Here is a 20207-nt window from a genome sequence, read left to right on the forward strand (position 1 = left end):
CTGCTGAGGGGGACCTCTGTTTCCCTCTTTTCTGTGTTAGGATCTGGGGCCCTGGAGCTCCGCCCGCCTCCCAGCCCACCCAGGACACACGAACGCTGCTGCTGCGCCGCCGCCGCCAGAGGCAAGGAGGGCGGCTGCAGACTTTCTAACCCCACGCTTGGGAAGAAGGGACTTAAACCCCCGCCAGCCCAGGGTGGTTTCCAGAAACGCAGGGCGGTGAAAGGGAGCTGAACGCGTTGTGGGCTCTCAGTCAGTGATACTTTTGATGAGTGCAAAAGAGACATCGCCCCCAGTAATTTTTAAAACTATGTTCCCAATATCACCTCGCACCTGTCAGAAGAACACAAAAAACAAGTGTTGGAGAGGGTGTGGAGAAACGGGAACCCTCCTACACTGTTGGTGGGAATGTAAACTGGTGCAGCCACTGTGGAAGACACTTTGGAAGCTTCTCAAAAAACTAAAAATAGAGTCACCATATGATCCAGCAATCCCACTCCTGGGCATATATTCAAAAAACCAAAAATACTAATTCAAAAAGATACATGCACCCAAAAGTTCATAGCAGCACTGTTTGCAAGACATGGAAGCAAGCTAAATGTCCATCGGCATGCCTGGATAAAGAAGCTGTGTGCAAACACAAAGGAATATTACTCAGCCACAAAAAGAATGAAATTTTGCCATTTGCAGCAACATGGACAGACTTGGAGGGCATTCTGCTAAGTGAAATAAGTCAGAGAAACACAAATACTGCATGATCTCACTTCTACATGGAATCTAAAAAGTACACTAAGCTAGTGAATACACACTAGTGAACAAGCAAATAAAACAAAAAAGAAGCAGACTCACAGACACAAAGAACAAACTAGTGGTTCCCAGTGGGGACAGGGAAGGGGGGAGGAGTAAGATAGAGGTGGGGGCAAAGGGTTATCGTGGGATTGTGCGAAATCATGGGTGTGAAACCTCTGAACTTCATCAAGCACTATAGAATTTAAAGAATCTTTCACTTAATAAAAACAAAATTATATAGTGGGTTGCAAAATAAAAAAAATTCAGTTCCCAAAGCCTCAAAAACATGATTTCCATTTTAGCAAAACTGCCAACAGTCAGTCAACCTCATGTTCGGCCCCTGGGGTTTCAGCTTGTCAGGCGCACTGGGCTCCCCAGAGGAGGAGGGGAAGCTGGCCCCACAGGGGGTGGACTCCGGGTGTAGAGTTTATTCAAAATATACTCATCGATGGTTTGATGTCGCTCTGGAGAGAAATCTCGAGGGGACCCCGCAGGCCCTGTCTTCGGCCCTGCTCTGTCTATGGTCTCATCAACACTGGATTAAGACACACAAAAGTAGCTACCAAACCAGCAGATGGTTCACACCTGAGCAAGACGGTGAGCCCTTGAGCCCAGACACATGTAACAGGGTGGGGGGGGGGTGTGCTAGGAGGAAACAGCAGAGCGTCTTTATTCTAAAAAATCTCACCCTTTAAAATCCCTACGCGATGTGTGTATTTTAGCAGGTACAGAATTCAGTCCTTCAGGTCGTACTTACTGAGCACGGACCATGTGCCTCATGCTGTTCTAGGAACTGGGGACGCAGCAGTGACTGCATGGCTAAAACCCTTGCCCTCATGGAATGTCCTGTAACATGGAATCAACATCCATAAACAAATATCCATATGACTATTTGGAGGAGTGCTGAAAACACGTTTTTTTTTTTTAACCTAGAAGGATGCACATTCGAAAAGTTCAGAGACCACTGCTGTAAGCGCAGAATTAGAATCCTATGCCAACAGATGGTCCAGATCGGAAGGCTGAGCGACACTAATGGGAAGCGCACAAGCCACAACACCTGCAGAACCCTTCCTTCACTGACACACAGGGGTCCACTGTGACCATGGGAGCGTCTTCCAGTATGAGCTCAGCTGCAAAGCTGGGGCTTTAGTTCTTTGAAGTTTAAAAGGATGTGACAATTCCCAGGTTATGGACTGTGGTCAGTTCTGGGCTTCACACCTGAGAACAGGAGCACCCTGCTCCCCAGGACCAGAACCTGCACAGGGTGTTTTGAAATGAAAGCCTCTCCCGGGGCGGAAGGTCGAGGGCGTGCTCTCAGGCAGAGACAGAGCGAATGCTTCCCTGTGATGTCCCACTGAATCCCCGGGAAGTGGTACCCAAGACTGAGACCCTCTGACGCTTAAGTGCTAAACCCCTTGGCTTTTTTTGTTGTTGTTGTTTGTGTTGTTTCATTTAGCTTAGAAAATCTTTCTTGCAAGTCCCTGACTCTGTCTGCAACAGACATGAACACACAGGACAAACGCACACCGACCTTTGGCCAGAGACGGGTGAGGGGAGTAGGCCGGCGGGCCGGGGGGCCCTGGGTCTCCTGTTTCTCCCTGGAGAAAGAAAAGAGGGAAACAGCAGGCTGTGAGACCGGCCTTCTGGAGTTCTGGTCACTGCATGTTTCCAAAGAATAAAACCAAACGTGGAGCATGAGCCTGGTAGGGGCTGTTCTGAGTCCCAGCTCCACGGACCGGGCCCAGGCCCCAGGCCCACTGTGCCGCACTGACGAGCCAGGCACCCCAGCCGCCAGGCAGACACACCAGCAGAGAGCAAAGCAGGCAGGTGCCCACCTCACTCTGAGATCCTTGTCAAACCCTGGAAGTGGCCGGGCGGTCTCCCTCCTCAGGGCAGACTCGTCTGTGTTGATGACCCCACCTGAGCCGCCCATCGGGGCGAGCTGGGTGCTGGGCTGCACCTGACATAACACCGTCCAGATTGTGACACCTAAAACTCCACGTGCTGCCCTGACGTCTCCGAGCCTCATGGGGTCCTGAGGGCCCAACCGCGAGTCCCCCATCCTCAATGGCTGTGCCCCAACCTGGTGGGATACGCACCCCCCCAACCTGGCTAGTTCCCCACCAGCTGGAGCCACTGCACCCCGCCCCTCCCCTGTCCTCAACCTCCCTGCCAGCCCCTGGGATTATTCAAACAAGCCATCACGTCTCCCCGGGGAACCAGGGGGCACCCCACCCTCTTGTTACTACAGCATCTGCCTCTCTCAGCCCCCGGGTTTGCTCTGCTCAGGGTGGGGCGCAGGTCCCAAGTGCCACCTCCACGCGGCATGCGGCATCCTGAGGCTGGGACACAGGTGACTAACGAGTGAACGTCCGTCTCATCCCAGTGCCGGGTGCTGTGTGTTATATACATCACATGACATCACACAGGATGGAGGACGCCTGCTTTCCCAGCAGGCGAGGTGGGTGGACAGCAGGCGGCCGGGAGGTGGTCAGAACGCCACCCAGAGGAAGGAAGTGGAAGCCACCCGGAAGGAAGCCCAGCCCACCTTGGGTCCTGGGTATCCGTCAGGTCCTTGGTAACCGTCTAGTCCTCGGCTTCCCTGCAGGAAAGATGTTTGGTGCTCAGTTTTATCTCTAAAATGTAATTTAAAGATGTGACCGCAGTACCTTATACCTGACAGAATTAACAATAATTCCTTAAAATCAGCTACTATCAGTCTTTTCAATTTTCTCTGATTTTAGTCTCAAAGATGTCTCTTTAAAGTTGCTTTGTTTGAATCAGGATTCAAAAAAAGTTGGAATATGACATTTGGCTGCTATGTCTCTTAATACGCTTGTAATTTGTAACAGTTTTCCTTTCTTCTGTCTTAGTACCTTTTTGTTGTTGCTGCTGAAGAAACTGGGCCACTGGAACGGCAAGCACCCTCCCTGGGGATTTGTCCACTCCGTCCTCACGGGGCTGTGCAGTGTGAGCCCCCCACCCAAGCCCCCTGCCCAGGTTTCCTCTAAAGTGCTGGTCAGTTGTCTTTTGAGCGAGACCCGTTGCCGGCAGGTCCCCAGTGCTCCCTGCCACGTCACCCCGGGCACACACGCTGGCTGCCCACCCCCGTAGGGATTTTAACGATTGTCCAGTGGGGGCCGGTGGTGACAACCTGACCCATCTATTAGAAACTTCTCCCAAGATGGGTTTTGAAAAATGTTAGTTCACACTAACTAGAAGCAGTAAGCCTCTTAATTCAGAATTTTTTGCTCTTCACTTAAAAAATCCTTAATGCAGATCCCTGCTTTCTAATTCCCTTGAATATGGATTGAAAGACACAGTTTATCCTTATGAGCCACATCGTACCTGGACAGGTATGTAAAGATTTTTTTAAAAAAACCTAGAAATGTATTCGCTCTTGCTAAAGAATAGCTGCAGTACGGCCCCCAGGTCAGAGCACCAGCGGTGCAGAAATGCCCACGATCTGATTATTTTACAGGGAGTTTTGAAACCCAGGAGCATGAATGCTGAAAATCATGCTGTTCAGAATGAACTAAGACTGGCTTGTGTTTTTCATCGAGGGGGCCTGGGGGCTATGGTGTGGACTGATCTTCTCTCACACCAGTGGGGCTGAAGATTCCGAAGTGATGGCAAGTTTCTCTGATACTAAGAGTGATCTCCTACTTCGAGTCCACCCCTGCGATGGGCTAGGACCCCTTCAGGGCTCAGAGTGACTGGGGAGACGGAGCCAGGCATCCCCTCCGAGCGGCGTCCAGCGCCGGCACGACAGAGCAGCTCAAACAATGCCACAGGACCTTCTGTGCCACCCAGCACGGCCCAGCCACGCTGCGACACCAGCAACGAGCCTTAACAAGTGTCCCCAGAGTAAGCCCAAAGAGGACCAACACTTGTAAAATATGTCTGAACAGCTGGGAATTAACTTCTTATTACAGAAAGCCAATTGGAGAAAGGGGAAAAGTAACTGGCACTCAGGATTCCTCGGAGACCTCTGGCAGCTGGAATCCCAGTCACCTGGAATTCTAAGAGCTGAAACTATGATCGCATGTTTCCCTGTGGGTTCTCAGCAGCAGATGAACTGCCTGGGGCGGGGGTTGGCGTGGGCTGAGTATTGTGTGGAAGGTATCACTCAGCAGAGGAAAGGGAAAAATGCACCCCCACGGCTCATCTGAGGCCACCCTCAAGAATCAAAACAATGATCTAAACTGTTCCCTTCGCATTTCTCGGTGGCAGATACAACAGTAGAGGTGGGGGGACACTGGGGTTCCCCAGATGTCACATTACCTCCTGTGATGGAGTCGTGAGCAGGACTCAATGGGGCCATGATTCAGAGGCTGAATCGATCTTTAAAAGTATATTTCTACGCACCTCCTAGGACTGAATTATGGAAATGCTGGCCCGTAGGCACCAAGATGTTGGACCCTAATGCTGACTGCACGAGTGTGGAGCAGCCAGCAGCGGGGAACCACCGGCAAGGGCTCGTTAAGCAAATGCGGCGCAACATGTTTACTTGGGTCCAAGCGGCCGGTTGGCGGAACCGTGCAGGGGGTGCGTGCTGCCGCGGGAAAGCCTCCAAGCACCTCGGGCGAGAAACACAGGCAGCAGAACAGCACAGGCACGTTCACTTTCGGGGCTTAAACTGCGTGTGTGTAATAACACACGCCCCCACCCGTGCGAGCACGCAGCTGAACCCCACACGGCTGAACCCACGCGGCCGTCTCGGGGGGGGGGGGCCTGCAGGGGGTCTGCGGCGGGCGGGGGGCTGTACATCCTACGCCTGAGCTGGTGAAGACAGCGAGTAGTGAAAATAAATGAGTCATTACTCAAGAAAGCAATTTCTATGTGTGCTTGCGCATGCGACCCAGCGTTCAAGCGGCTCGAAGTCTGATCCAGATTCGTGAGACATTTCTCACGTGACATTTTCTTCCAACCAAATGGCCAAAAATCTGTCCACCAAACATATGATAAAAATAACGAATCATCACTGAAGATAAAACCAAGTGTCAAAACGCGAGAGATCAATGCATAAAAAATGAGGGCGGACCCGTGGCCACCACATGACGACCTTCCTGAGGGGGACTTGCGGGGACACAGAGGAGGGGGCCGACTGGAAGCCGGCGGGGGCGGGGCGATGGGCGGCCTGGAGGGAGGGGCCCTGAGGGCTGGCTTGCAAAAGAAGGGAAAAGGGAAATGAGTTCACTTACGCATCTTGAATGATTGACTAGGAAGGGTTATTACTGCTATTGTGAATGTGGGAAAGGTTTAGACGTTTTTTTCTGGGGGCACTTTTTTCAGGGGCTACCACAGTCTTCATATTTGACTTTTGTAAGCTGTTTCAGGCCCAGAGCAGACTGCGTGTCAGGCATCCAACTTACTTTCTGTCCCAGCGAACCTTTCTCACCGTCGAAGCCAGGGGCACCCTGGGTGGAACAGGAAACAGAAGAGACAAGAGCTCAGAATACGCAGCAAACATTCCTGGAGGCCGCATTATGCACCTGACGTGGACCGAAGTAAACACTTCGCTGTGAAGGCACAGGGCCCTTGAGAGCCTCCTTGAATTTTCCAGAGGAGAGGGGTCACCCTAGCGTCACCCTCCTGTAGTGCACCACGTCCACCGCCTGCAGAAACGGTGCAGAAACGGGCGTGCACCCAGGCTCCCGGAGTCTCTGCTCCTGTTTTTGGAGACTGCAACACGTCCTTTGAGCGGTAGTGGCCCCCAGGGAGTCACCATGAGGCCATTCCCTCTCTTCCTGGTGCCTGGCTCTCGCCCAGTTTCCAGCTCACCTGGGCTGGGTTTGGCGGCTGACCGAGTTCTGGCCGAGGGAGGGAGGCCTGCCCTCGGGCCCGGGAGTGACAGGTGGCCAAGCCTCCGCAGGAGGAGGCACCCCCGCCGCTCGCTCCACCAGGCACATTTTTGTTGGACTTTTAGGGCAACAAGAAATCAGCTTCTTGGAGACAGCCTGTGTTTTTGTTTCCACTGGGTAGTTCAGCTTAGCTGATACGGCAGAAGCGCGTTTGAGATCTGTGCCAGCCCGCCAGGTGGAGGTGCGGTTCTCAGCACCCGGCCGCTGGCTGACAGTTGCGTGTCAGTCAGCGCAGGCTCTCGGGCGCAAGCCAGCAGATCCCTGCGGTGCGGGACCCCAGCAGTGGGGGAAGCTGTGTGTGGGCGAGGAGGCGGGTGGGTGGAAAATCTAGGTGCAAACTCTCACGTATAAAATAAGCCACAAGGAGATACTGCCCAACACAGGGAATTGAGCCACAATTTTATAATGACTGTAAGTGGAGGACAGCCTTTAAACCCCGTGAATCTCTATATTGTACACCTGTAGCATATATTATTGTACATCAACTATACTTTCATACAAAAAAAAATTTTTAAAACGTCTTAAAAACCAAAGCAATACAGAGCGAACAGCAGGCACTGCGGGCTGGCTCACCCGTGCTCCTGAGAAGCCCACGACGCCTTCTTCCCCCTTCAAGGAGATGCCCTAGGAGAGAACAGGGAGACCTGAGGACGCCCACGCCTCACGCTCCACCCACTCGGGGCTCCAGCCTCGGCGCCCTGGCCGCGGCCAGCCTGCCCCTGCGTCTCTGGTCCACCTCCGCGCACGGCGGGTTGTGGCTGGGACCTCGGCGGTCCATCCATCCAGGACATCGCCTGTCGTCGTCACCGAGTGAGTGACTGGGAGAAGTGGGGCCACGCGGGCAGGCCCGACCCAGGTCAGGGAGGGCAGAGCAACCGCACGGCTGGAGCCCGCACGGACGCAGCCCTCCCTCCCGCCCGGCCCCCCCAGCATACATCTTCCTTAGGGTCATTTATGAACGACACAAGGTGTTGATTAGCTGGTGTCGACTCTGCAGAAGGAAGACATTCTAAAACTGCCTTCTGAAAAATAGCGTAAGAAATAATAGTGCTCTCCTGCTGTAGACAAATGGGCTGGAAACCGAGGGTCCGTGGGCCGGTACCACGTGGGCCTGTTCTCGCTGTGACAGGAGCACCCAGACACTGGGAGCCACCCAAAGAGAGCGGCATCTTCATCCTGACTTACCTTTCCTCCTGGCTCCCCCTCGCTTCCTTTTTCGCCCTGTAAAGAATACAAACAAGGCGTGCTCGTTAATTAAGAACAGTAACACTTAAGTGCATCAGAGTTTGGATTGTCTCCTTAAACCCTGGAAACAAAGATTAGAGATGAGCTGTAGCGTGACCCCCGAACTTCGCAGCTTCAACATTCAAGGGGAACAAGGGGCTATTTCTCCTGGATTTTCCCATATAAAGGAAATCATGTGTTAGTTTTGAGGGGCCTGCAAGGCGGTGTCTCTCCCATCTGTGCGGTTTCCTTCTGCACCCACAGTGGCAGGCAGCAAGGCCAGGGAGACCCCCAGTGATGGTGTCCGTTTGAGGGAGAGATTTTATCAGGAGGGTCCTCGGAGGAAGCGGCTCCTTTGGGATGTATTAAAACACTGAGCAGAAGTGGCCTTAGAAAGCAAGGTCAGTCCTACACGATCGATGTCTCCCTCTTCTTTTGGTCTAAAACGAGGAAAGAAATAGTGCCGGGCTGGGTCCTTTCCCCCATCAGTCCTAGGCCAGCACCTGGACACGTAACCGCCTCCTCTGGCCTTGCGCCAGCCGCCTCCCAGGTCACTTTTGTGAGTGGCCGCGTTGCTCGTAACAGCCGAACAGCCGCAGCTGCCGGGCTGACTTCCCCGTGGCCGTGGTCCAGCCTGCCCTGCCTGCTCCCATGCGCGACCCGGCTTCCTGACAGACGCCTGAGAGATGGGAACCACCTTCCATGTTCGGGGTTTTCACTTGGGTTCCCACGACCTTGCAGGAGCGTTCCACCCCGGTGTCTGCTCCACCGCTCCGCGAGGTCAGCGTGACCCGAGGTCAGGGCTGCAACCTTCGTTCATCACGAGCAAACTCAGAGGCTCAGGAAGGGCGAGTGGCCTGTCTGAGCCAGTGAGCGGAAGAGCAGGGTGTTAATTTTTATGGACTCCAAGAATATGCTTTTAATCAAGCAAAACATTAATAGAAATGATAAGAATCAGAAAGCTGACTTCAATCCAAAAAGCCCACCACAGTGGTCCACGTCAGTGAAGAGCGAAAAGTAGGTTTTATTTTGCCGAATACATTTGGCTCCCACAGTCCACGCCTCGGTGTTGACCTGCGCCCCGACCGCCAACCTAGGTCTATGCTAGAGACTCTGGATGGTTCGAGATTTTTTTATGCACAGTTTATTTTTTGGAGCAGTGTTTTCAAAAATTTTTGTTTCATTGTTTAATGGGAGTATTGGGGAATGAACGCAGGACTTTGTCCACGCTAAGCATGTGCTCTGCCCTTGAGCTATACCCTGATCTCCTGGATTTGAAATTTTTTAAAATGGATTCTTGTGTTGTTTCAAATTCATCACAATTATTTACAACGACGGACGGATACACCTATGGGACCGTGAGCAGTGCTTTCATGTGTAATCTGCCAATTTGTCAGTGAGGGCTTTCCCACTTTGAATGTGATTGTTTCTGCAAGACCAAAGACTGTTACCCTTTTTCCTTCTTCTTCTTTTTTTTATTTTTCTACTTCAACTGGTAATAAGCCATTTTGCTGAAGCCCCTTTACCTTATACTGATCTAGGTGGATCGTCTCCTTCGTGGGCCCAATGATGGCATGCTGGTTGTCTGACGGAATCCCGTTGGGTCCTGGCTGTCCCATGTCGCCCTGTGAATGGTTTAGCAAAGCAGTTTCGTCTTTAAATTGAGAAGACACGATCAAGGTTGAAAAACAGCACGCTCCCACCACAAATTGCTGGCTTCATCCTTGCATGTTACTTATCACACGGACACCAATTTCACGGCATTATAGTCACAATGTAGTGTAAAAATCACTTATAAAATAAAATGGTCATAATGCAAAATTGATTCCTACTTGCATTAATAATCACTCAGAATGTACGCATACAAGCTGCTTAGGCGGCTCACAGTTTGGGAATGCGCTGGCTTCTGCGGAATTACCACCTCACCGTGAATTTCTACATAAGGAAAGTCTTAGGCCTGGAGGCTACATGTGCTGGTGGTTTCTGCTGTGGATTTACTGATTTAAGATTGGTACTGAGACACAAGAAATGTCTAAGAAATGGAAGACCGCTCCAGTTCCACCACTACTTTACCAGATGCGTTTTTTTTAAGTCTATAAAGAGCAGCAGCTTTGATAAACAGCATCTCAGGGGCGCTTTCATTTGCGTTGTTATCAGCACAAAGAGATGCTTTTTCACACGGTAAACAGGTGGGAAGCCCCTATTCTGCAGGAGTGTCCGTGACTCTGACCGCTGCTCCTCAGTCACCGCTGGATGCCTGATGTCAGAGGACGCCACGGAGAAACGCCTCAGCTTCCCGGGCGCTGAGGACGCCGACACCGCGTCTCCGTCAGGGGTCGGGGGCTTTTTACCGTCCTACTGACCCACAGCCTTCTCAGTGCGCAGCGGCTGTTCCTAGGGGGGCGGTCTGCAGAGCGCCCCAGGTGACGGCACAGAACGTAGCCATTGAAACGGTCTGCTTCCTAATCCAGCCCGCGAAGCTTCCCTTACCTTTTCACCTTTTTCTCCGTAGAAACCAAGTCCCCTGTTGCCCTGCAAGACAAACGGTTTCCGTAAGGTTTAAAAAGTCCATAATCACAGTGAAATAGAAGTAGTGATTTTTTTTTTTTTAGAAAAAGGCAACTAAGACCTATGTGTTTGCAACATTACTGGACAACGGTCCTTGCACCGTATTCCGGCTTCAGCTCCCAGGAAGTAAGCGACGCAGAAAGAAAATGACTGTCCTTTCTTTGGCTATTTCCACACACAAACTCAAACAAACGTGTGAGCCCGCGCCGCACACGGTACGAACGGGAGCAAGCTGAGACGCCGCGCCAGCTGCAGAACGTGGTCCTTCCTGCCGTATTCCGAGCGTTCACCAAGACTCAGCCTTAAAGGATGGAAACTCGGGGGTTCAAAAAGTGATATAACTCATCTTTTAACACAGTTGTGCTTTGAAGAAATTTGTATTTTATTTTTCCTTTTTTTGGGGGGAGCAATCAAGTTATTTATTTATTTTTAACAGAGGTACTGGGGATTGAACCCAGGACCTCGTGCGTGCCAAGCACCACTGAGCTATCCCCTCCCCCAAAATCTGTATTTTAAACTCAAAACAAAACCTCAAAAATAGTGGACTGACAGCAGGTATTCTGTCTCCCCGGGGAACACTCTGTCATTTGCTTTTTGGAATCTATTTTATTGCTCAACCCTCCTGATGACCAGGAAGTTGACACTGCTGGTTCCACACTGGCAGGCTGGGCTGCGAGAACCCAGGGCCCGGCCAACGGCTGGGCTCCCTCTTCATCCTGGCGGGTCTGGGCATCGCAGACAGTGCAAGTGTCCACCGCTGGACCAAAGCCCCTCAGCTAAGAAGTGGTGGAGACCAGGTCTGATCCAGGTCTTCTGGAGCCTTCATCGCCCTTACGTCAGCTCTAGGCAGCAAAGTCTCAGAGCATTTCCTTGGGTTCTGGCCCCTTTGGACTCAGAAAGCAGCCTTTTCCCGCCTTGGGTCCCATCTTTAAAGATCATGATTCATTCTCTCCTCTGCCTCAGACCTTCTCAGTTTGGTGAGATAACCCTACTTCCACAGAAACATGTCCCATCCTTTCAATGATTTGGATTTACCCAAATTTTCATCTTTTTTGCTTAAGAGTTTGCAAAGCGAGGTTGGCGACCCAGCAAGTATTTGATCGTTTCACGAGGGGAGCTGCCACATGCAGGAGGGTTGCGCGAGGACATGGCATCTGAAGTAAGTCCACCCGGACAGCCATGCAACAGACCCACGCGCATCACAGGAAGCCCTCTGCTCTCTGACTTCCCAACAGCTCTGCTCCCTTCCCAGGGACCTTACATTTCCATCGTGACAAAGGCTCCTGCAAGGCCCTGTCTGATCTCTCTCTGCCCCATGCTGTACGCCCCCCTCCAATGCCCAGAGTTTCTGAAGATAAAAACCAAGCCTTTAATTAATTTTGGCTTTTGCTTTGCTTCTTTCCCACCTGGCTGGGAGCAGGAATCAAAGCACAGAAACACAGCCAGGCTCGAGGAGAATGCCATTGGCCTGGGCCCCCGCGGTCCCCCTGCCTCGTGAGCTGGTGTCCGAGTCTCCAGGAAGTGACCCGGTGGAGGGCGAGGGCTGTTTGTGCTGCAGCCAAGCGGGGATCTGAGGCGACCTTGGGGCTCGGCTGCCCCGTCCGACATCCGCTCCTCTTGGCTCAGGGCTGTTCCCAGCCTGCTCCAGGCTGCTAGACAGTGGGGAGCCAGGCAGGGGGGTGGGGTGGGGGTGGGCAGCATCCTTAATGAGCTCCAGCCGCAGCCGGAAGCCAGGTCAGAGGTGGTGGGAGCTGGGGCCTGGGGTGGTGACAGCTGAGGTCCCCAGGGGGTCAAAGAGATGGGGTTTCCATGGGGCAGGCATGGGAATGGCAGGCTAGGAGTTGTCCTGGGCCACATGTGGGCCATGGAATGTCTTAAACGTTCATAATGGTGGCCCCATATTTATGACTCATGTTGAGTTTTGACCAAATACTTCCCTCGCCAACCTCCTACTGTTTGTCCTGGACACTTACCCAACTTCCCTGGGTCACATTAAACCCCAATTCCGCCTCCACGCTCCTAACAAGCCATCCCTCTTGCTGTGCTTCAGCCAGCTGAGTCATCTTTCCCTGATGAAAACAGTACAGCTCGGGCCCCAGACTGGCTTGAAGCTCACTGACTCCATCCCGAGAGGCGGACATCACGCTCTGGCAGGCTCTCCCTGCACCCAGGCACGAAGGCCATCAGCTGCCCCACACCTGCAGCGACGCCTTGTCCATTCTGTAAACCAGCACCTGCGGGTTGTGAGCACGCACTGCCCCGAGCTCGGCCCGGTCTACGTGTCTAGTCAAACCCTCATCAGCTGGCTCTTCATGGAGCTGCAGGAACGCTACGCAACGTGCGAACAAGTCACTCCACAACCCGCCCACTAGTGGCCGTCCAGGGTCACTGCTGGAGTCGTCCTTGGCGTTTATAACATGAAGCCTTAAAACCTACAGAATGGTCTTCATCGTGAGATAAACGACACACAGTTGTCAGCCAAGCAGCCCCACGGCCAAGGAGGGCACTCACAAGCACGCGGCCCTCTTCCCTCCCCTCCCTCCAACAACCGACTTACTGGCTGTCCTTTCGGTCCAGGGGGTCCAGGCGGGCCCTGCGCAAATACAAAGAAGTGTGTAAACTGTTTCCTTTCTCCCAGGACCCAGATACCATCTGCTAGAACGCTCTGGGAAAGCCAGCCGCTGTACACTGAGAACACCGGGCAGTCAGTATAGGGGTTTCTGATGCATTTGTCTCGGCGGGGAGGAGAGGCTGGCGGGGCGAGGACTGGGGTCAGGCCCAGCTCTCAGGCCTCACCGGCGGTCTACGCACAGCTGTTTCTGGTTTGCTTTTCTGAGCTGAGACTTCTGATTTGACCCGTGTCCTATTGTGTTTGCTTTGCAAGTTCCCAGGACCCATTGCTGCAAAGACTGCTGCTCCTGGCCTTCTCTGTGGTCCCCCATGGGGCACCTTCTGACACTTTTTACTGGTGGGTCGGCAAACATTCACGGACAGAAATCGGTCTACAGGCCAATATGCAGGGCTGAATGTCCACCTGCAAATATCAGCCCATGTCTTTCTGCTAAGCATTCAGCTTAAAGGATAGAAGTGTTAAAAATGCTTTAGAAGAGCAATCTGTGTTGACTTACAAGTGAGTGGACAGGGCAGGGGCTGTGGGGGGTCTCCCGGTTCATATGAAGACCCTGAAGCTGCCACATCAGCTGAGGACCCTGCGGGACAACCTGCTGTTTCGTATTTCCCTAGATTGTGTACTTAAAGCGCAACAGCCCCATCCCTGCAGCATGTGAGCTGTGAGTGGGCTGGTGGCCGCGTGGGGCAGGAGCGCAAGGAGCACGCCATCGCACGGGCCTCCCTTCGCGGCGTTTGGCCAGATCTCTCACAGCCAGAGGGCCGCTGGGAAGAATGGCTTCCATGGGCCCAGGGACAAGTGCTTTGTAGAAACACGGGCAGTTACGATTGTTATATAATTACTGACAGTGCGAAGGAAGCGCGTGAGCACTCCCGCCCCAGCTGCTGGTGTGACAGCGCCTCCCCAGACACGCTGCCCCCCCCCCCCCGCCCCGCTTCTCAGTTTCTGTGGAGAAGCCGGCAGCGCAGCCTCCGTCGAGAGCCGCCTCAACTGTGAGCGGTGGTTTTCTCGGAGGAGGGCTCCTCCCCCGGAGCCAAAAGCTCCCATTGAGTAACTTAAGGCCAGTTTGCCTTACTAATAAAAACTGACAGCAATGAGAGAGTCAGAGTTTGGGGAAATCAATTCATCTTCGGGTCCCTTGTGTCGGGGGGCGGGGGCCCATGGCTGCCCGGGTCCTGGCGGCTCTGTTCCTCCCCTCCCCTCCTTGCAGCAAGTCCTCCTTCATCTAAGCATTTGACCTGTCCCACTTCACTCTATTATTTGATTTGCAGGAGGAGGGAACACCTGTGGACGGCCACTCAGGTGGGGCACTAGGGCCACTTTGTTTATTGCTGGCCAATATCTCGCCGATGATGGCCACGTCCAGGTGCAGGGCACTTGCTCTAATGGCCGTGCCAGGTGTGGTGCACCTGCTTGAATGGCCATGTCCAGCAGAGTCCATTTCCTCCTTATCGATCTGTTGGGCTCGGTCTGCTTTGCCAGGAATGAGCCCTTGTCAGCTGGTTAGGTGTGGGGCTGGGAGAGCCTGTGCATGACTAGGAGGGCACCCAGCCAACCCCAGGTCAGATCTGACCTAGCTGGCAATGATCTGGTGACCGCACGCTCTGGGTCCTCACTCTTCCGCCTCGATGGCGGCAATGTGTGCAAAGGGCAAAGCGCGTGCCGTACGTTTTCTCTGGTGACCGCCAGCGTCAGAGCTGCATCGTGAGGCTGCCACCAGCACCTGCAGCTAAAGGAGCTGCCTCTCTGGAGAATGTCTTGACAACGTCAAGGACGAACACATGAGCCCCGTACTTACTGGTCTTCCTGGAGCTCCAACCGGACCCATCTGCCCCACAGGCCCAGGGCGGCCAGGGGGCCCCTAGGACAGGCAACCAGAGAGGGCTGTTAGCAGAGGCAGGCGGTGCTTGGGGTCCTGATTCTCACGGTTCCGCTTGGACTCTTCTCTGATGAAAACAACGCTTACCTGGAAACCGACCAGTCCGGGCCCTCCAGGTTCCCCCTAATTGAGAAGAAATAACCTTAAGAGTTCTAGCTTTTAAGCATCATCAGATTTAGTTACATTTTATTCCAATGTTGGAAATGAGCGTGCAAAGTGCATCTGCCTTCCCAGGAGTCAGCCGTGTAATCACCCAGGTGTCTGGAGTGTCGGGGACCTGGGAAAAGCTGCACCCACAATGAGTGTAAGACTGAAATCAGCCTGAAGGGCACCATTGTGATTTTGGATTATTCCGCCACCCTCTGCCCCCTCCACCCTGAGTTCACCTGCAAGTTAACCTCGATGATGGGGAATTGACACTGGGATGCGCGGCCACGCCCCCACCTCTCCCAGGGTAAGACTTACCCTGTATTTGTCACGGTCCTCCCTGGACAGGGCGTAGGGTTCGCCTTTCTGACCTTTGGGTCCTTGGGGCCCCTAGATTAGCACAAAAACCATAGGAAGAAGAAATGGAAAAATGATCCGTTAGCATTCAGAGCAGCGATGGTAATTTGAAGGGTTACTTGTTCCTTTTACAAGCAAGGTCTGGCTGTTCTCATGGCTTCGCTGGGTCTCTCCGATCATCAGTGTGCCTTCAACCGCCAGGGTGGGGCTTTTGTGCTCACCCAGCCGCATCTTTCTTTGAGGTTAAAATGGAAATACAGGGTTTACGTTACTTTCAAAACCCAAGTGAACGTTCAGTAAACAAATCCTTTCCTCTGCCAGCCTGTTCCTTCTCTTTGTAATAATACCACTCTGTGTTTCCTTTGGCATTTGTGGACTGAAGATGTCAACACATTCACTCTGAGCACCATTCGCAGGAGAGGTCCTGGGTCACCCTTTAAAAGTGGAATTGGGGTGGGAAGGGATAAATTTGGGAGTCTAGATTTGCAAATGTTAACCACTATGTATAAAAACATAAAAAACAAATATCTTCTGTATAGCACAGGGAGCTCTATTCGATATCTTGTAATAACTTTTAATGGAAAAGAAAATGAAAACAAATATACGTATATACATGCATGGCTGGGACATGACGCTGTCCACCAGAAACTGACACATTGTAACTGACAGTACTTCCATTAAAAATAAGTGCAATTTTGTTAAACACACACAAAGCATGTGTACAAACATCTTTTAATACTTACATATGAAACCAAATTTTAAGGTGGTAGATGTATTTATTGATAGCGAAACCTATGGTATTAGAATAGTCTAGAACACACTGTAGCTCACTGAGAAGTTGAAAAAGAAACGTCCTTTACGTCCAGTAAAGGAGCCAGAAGACAGAGGTGTGAGTGCAGCCAGAGGTCCACCAGCTTCCGGGAAACGCAGTGAAGGGTGTTAGGGCTGCTCTTCCTCCAGCTCAAAATGTTTTTTTTTTTAATAAAAAGTTTTACCAAAAAATGTTAGTTTAACCCTGAATTTGCAATATATTGGTGGTAAGAGGGTAGCAATATAGTACTGAAAAATATTTCAAGGTTTTTTGCTAAGTCCCTAACAATGGAATGAGGCCACGAAATAGATCATTATATGAAAGCTCTTCCATTAAGAAAAATAAAGTCAGCATTGTATGTGCTGGGGAACCTCACTGTTCCTTCACATCACAGAGGATTTTAGAATCTACTAAAGATGGCGATTAATAGAGAATTTTGTCAAGGTTTAAGCTTTTTAAACTTTTAGTTCACTATTACACTATTATTCACTGAAAAAATTATTCATTTTAATGGAGGGACTGAGGATGGAACCCAGGACCTCGTGCATGCTGAGCATGTGCTTAGCCACTGAGCTACACCCTCCCCATTTGCAATGAATTTGAATCAGAGCCTGGGAGGAAATGAAGGCACACTTGGGAGACCACAGGAGTAAGCCACGTAAACCAAACCCACTATTTTCTACCAAAGAATGCATCGGAAAGTAGGGCTGTCTGAATCCAGGGAAAGCACGCCTGGTGTCTGCAAGGAGCACCAGCAGGGACATGCGCTTCTCTGGGCCACGACCCAAGGAGAGCGGGCCACGGTTTTGCAGGTGCCTGCCCCACTACTGTCCTGAGAACAGGACGCAGCCCCCGCCCCCAGCGCGTCTCTAAGACAGCTTCTCCAGAGGGTCCCCTTGGGGGCCTTCTGAAAGCGAGTTCAGGGGACCTTTCAGCATGTCCGCCATCCGGATCCTAGAGCCGAGCAGCGGGCCAGTGGCGCTCCTACTTACGGGGGCCCCGGGGAAGCCGTCTGGGCCCACGGGTCCTGCGTAGCCTGCGTCGCCCACGGTCCCGTTGCAGCCATCATAGCCGGGTCGTCCTCTGGGCCCGCCTTGCCCCGGGTGCCCCTGGACACAGGAAAGGGAGTCAGTCTGCAGCCCTCAGGTGCTTAGTTTGCACGAAACTCTGATGAAACAGTTTCTAGTCGTCTCATGAGAGACACCCCTGGTGTGAGTCCAAGGGCAGAGACCACTTGAAATGAACCAGTGAATGAACGAAAAACTGAGTACCCAAAGGCACACGAGTGTTGTGCTAAGCCAGGGAGGGGCTTTGGGACCAAGTTCTGTTTCCCCCAGGGTGTGGTAAACCCGTCTCGGGGTTTCTCCTGCCTGGCCTCGCCGGGGAGAGGGGAGGGCTGTTTCAGCTGGAGCAGGAGAGTGTAGATTTAAAAATTCTAGAAAAACGTTCTGGAAGCCGCTGCTGCTGCGGACAACAAGGTTAGCTGTGCCCAACCAAACTCCGGATGAAGAAGGAGAAACCCGGGTCCAAATGCACGTGCCACCCTCAGGGGGACTTCCTTCGCGCCGTGGCAGGAGGGCTGCTTTCCTCGTTTACCTTTTTGGGGACATGACCTTTTAGCTTTTAGACATGAATAGACGGCAAGTCAGGTGCTCTGAGGCGTCAGGTGGGGGAGGGAAGGCCACGTGATCACGTGTCTTTGGAATTACTGACGGCCAGGCTAAGTCGGGGTCCCTCGACCGCATCCGTCTGGTTCTGGAGACGTGGAGGCTTGGGTTAATAATCTGCAGTTTATGCACTGCAAGACCGCAGCCTGTTTGCTGTTTCTCTACACAATAAATGTTTAGATATAAGCTTTCTTGTGTGCAATTCCTTTAAAACTTTGGTTTTCTTGATCATAGACCAAATCCACATCCCAGAGTGATCTCTGAGGCCAGCAGCCTGTCTTTTGGATGTACCATGAGAAATCTGGAAAGTTGCAAGGTAGACGAACAAGCCCCCCACGTCGTGGCTGTACCTGGAATGATACTAAGAAATACGGTAAGAACAGGAGACTCTTTCTTTTGTTTGCACATCTCTTTGCTCTGGATGTTCAGAGGCACTGCCTGAACTGGTGCCACCGGGTAAGAGATACAACAGGACTTCCAGCTGACCCTCTGGTGGACCAGAGAGGCTCTGACCGTCTCAGGACTGTCATAGAGCACAGGTTCCCTGGCTGTTAGAGGGCCAGCTGCTTTTTGGTCTTCTAAGTAAAGTCGTCCTTTTCAGGGGCCTCTAAAAGCTGACCTTCGGATTCAGCCACAGGAATCAAGGTCTGCGGGCGTTCTGCTCAGGAGCCTTGGGATTCGTGGTGCTTCCCTCAGAACCCGCCGCCGAGCTCCTTCGCCTTCTCCGGAGTTACCGTCCGCTGCTGGTCGTTCTGACCTAAGTCAGAGAATTGCATGCCAACCGGATCTTAGTTGGAAATTGTCCTTCAAAGAAAAATTTCACTTATGTTGAGCGGAACGTCCGTCTCTTGTTCACCATCTGATTAGGCCCATTTCTGTATGATGCGGTGCTGAGATTGTACTGCACATCACTTTCTGTACACGATTCTGAACAGCTAAACCTGCGCTGGTCCCTCAACCTCTGCTTCCATTAACGTCTCAGGAGCGGCAGGTGGGTTTCAGTTAATTCAGTGTAGGATCTACTGGATTTTCTGCAGTTCAAGGATTTTCTTTAGCAGAACTCAGATTCTGTAGAAAACCACCAGGCATCTGTTTACCATGATGTCCCCAGATGACAGATGGCGACTTCCTCCCTCATTTGTGAAGTATTTGCTCCTGACAGTAAATGTGGATGAAGTGGAAAAACGAAGTCAACTATGACAAGGATCCGTTAGAGTGCTTTTCCATGATGTCAACTCCATTTAAAACTCACACTTCGACTTCCAGAAGACAGCCCCGAGGAATGGTCCCAAGTGTCCAAAAAAGTAATTTAAAAATGGGTGATTTCATTTGAGGCAGTGAGTAGGGAAATAGTTTCATTATTTGTTTAACCCTTGAGATCTGCGGATTCTTCAGCTCTGCCAGTTTGCCAAGATGCTAACTAACGTGAGAGTTGTTTCCGTGTGTGTTCACAGCCGTGTGTTGTAACTGAGCCCCCAGCTGGGCAACACTCAGGATCACCAGCCACGTAGGTCTCACGTCTTGGTAAGTGTGGCTTCCTTTCTTTGCCTCCGATTACTTCCTTCTAGGGCAGAGGTCTCCTTGAATGTGGGGCTGGAGATCCGAAGAAAAAGCACGAATTCCCTGGGGCTGCTGTCCACTCGGCCCGTCCTCTCTTCTCCTGCCAGGGGCAGCCCCGCTCCTGCCACCTGGGGGTGAGGATGTGCGTGTGCGCATGTGCGTGTGACTCGCGACAGACCACGTGTGTCGGGTAAGGGCCCAGACAGCCGTCTGTGTCTGACGTTCCTGAAGCAGATGGCCTCCGACTTCAGCAGTAGGCGGGTGGGGTGGGTCTGAATGTGCGATAAACACATTCATGCCGGAGGCGGGGGCCTGGAGGGGGCCCTGGGAAATCTCAAGGACCCCGTGAAGGAGGCTGTGAGTCAGCTGCCCTGTTTATTTTCTTCTGCCACAAGAAGTAAAGTAAACTAGGTTAGAAAAACACATTTTATTGCATCTTGAGATTTTCTCACGGACCGAGCATGTCTCTGTCTTCTCATTTATGTGTGGCCACTACAAAGACAGGCGCCACACCAGCGCCGAGGCGTCCAGGCTCCCGGCTGGACCAAGACGTTCAGGTGGCTCTGGGGGTCGAGCCGGATTTTAAGATTTTAAGGCTGTTTGTAGAGCACGCCCGAGCGGTGCGGCAGCTGTTCGATACAAAGCAACGTCCAGTCGCGGCGGAGCGGCCTCAGCTCTGAAGCCAAGTCCAGAGGAACGTTTAAAAAGGAAACGG

At 52.2% G+C, this 20207-nt stretch overlaps 1 protein-coding gene across 1 annotated transcript in view; it reads right to left on the bottom strand.

Moving 5' to 3' along the window:
- COL4A2 (collagen type IV alpha 2 chain) overlaps positions 1–20207 on the bottom strand; it is a 162411-nt gene that overhangs the window by 39671 nt on the left and 102533 nt on the right. The window contains 12 exon segments of the mRNA XM_032496660.1: positions 2318–2384; positions 3335–3388; positions 6162–6206; positions 7224–7274; positions 7836–7871; positions 9401–9499; positions 10365–10406; positions 13000–13035; positions 14870–14932; positions 15038–15073; positions 15416–15487; positions 17258–17374. Coding sequence (XP_032352551.1) covers positions 2318–2384; positions 3335–3388; positions 6162–6206; positions 7224–7274; positions 7836–7871; positions 9401–9499; positions 10365–10406; positions 13000–13035; positions 14870–14932; positions 15038–15073; positions 15416–15487; positions 17258–17374 — 718 coding nt within the window.

Source organism: Camelus ferus, chromosome 14, assembly GCF_009834535.1.
Source record: "Camelus ferus isolate YT-003-E chromosome 14, BCGSAC_Cfer_1.0, whole genome shotgun sequence".
NCBI classification, from domain to species: Eukaryota; Metazoa; Chordata; class Mammalia; order Artiodactyla; family Camelidae; genus Camelus; species Camelus ferus.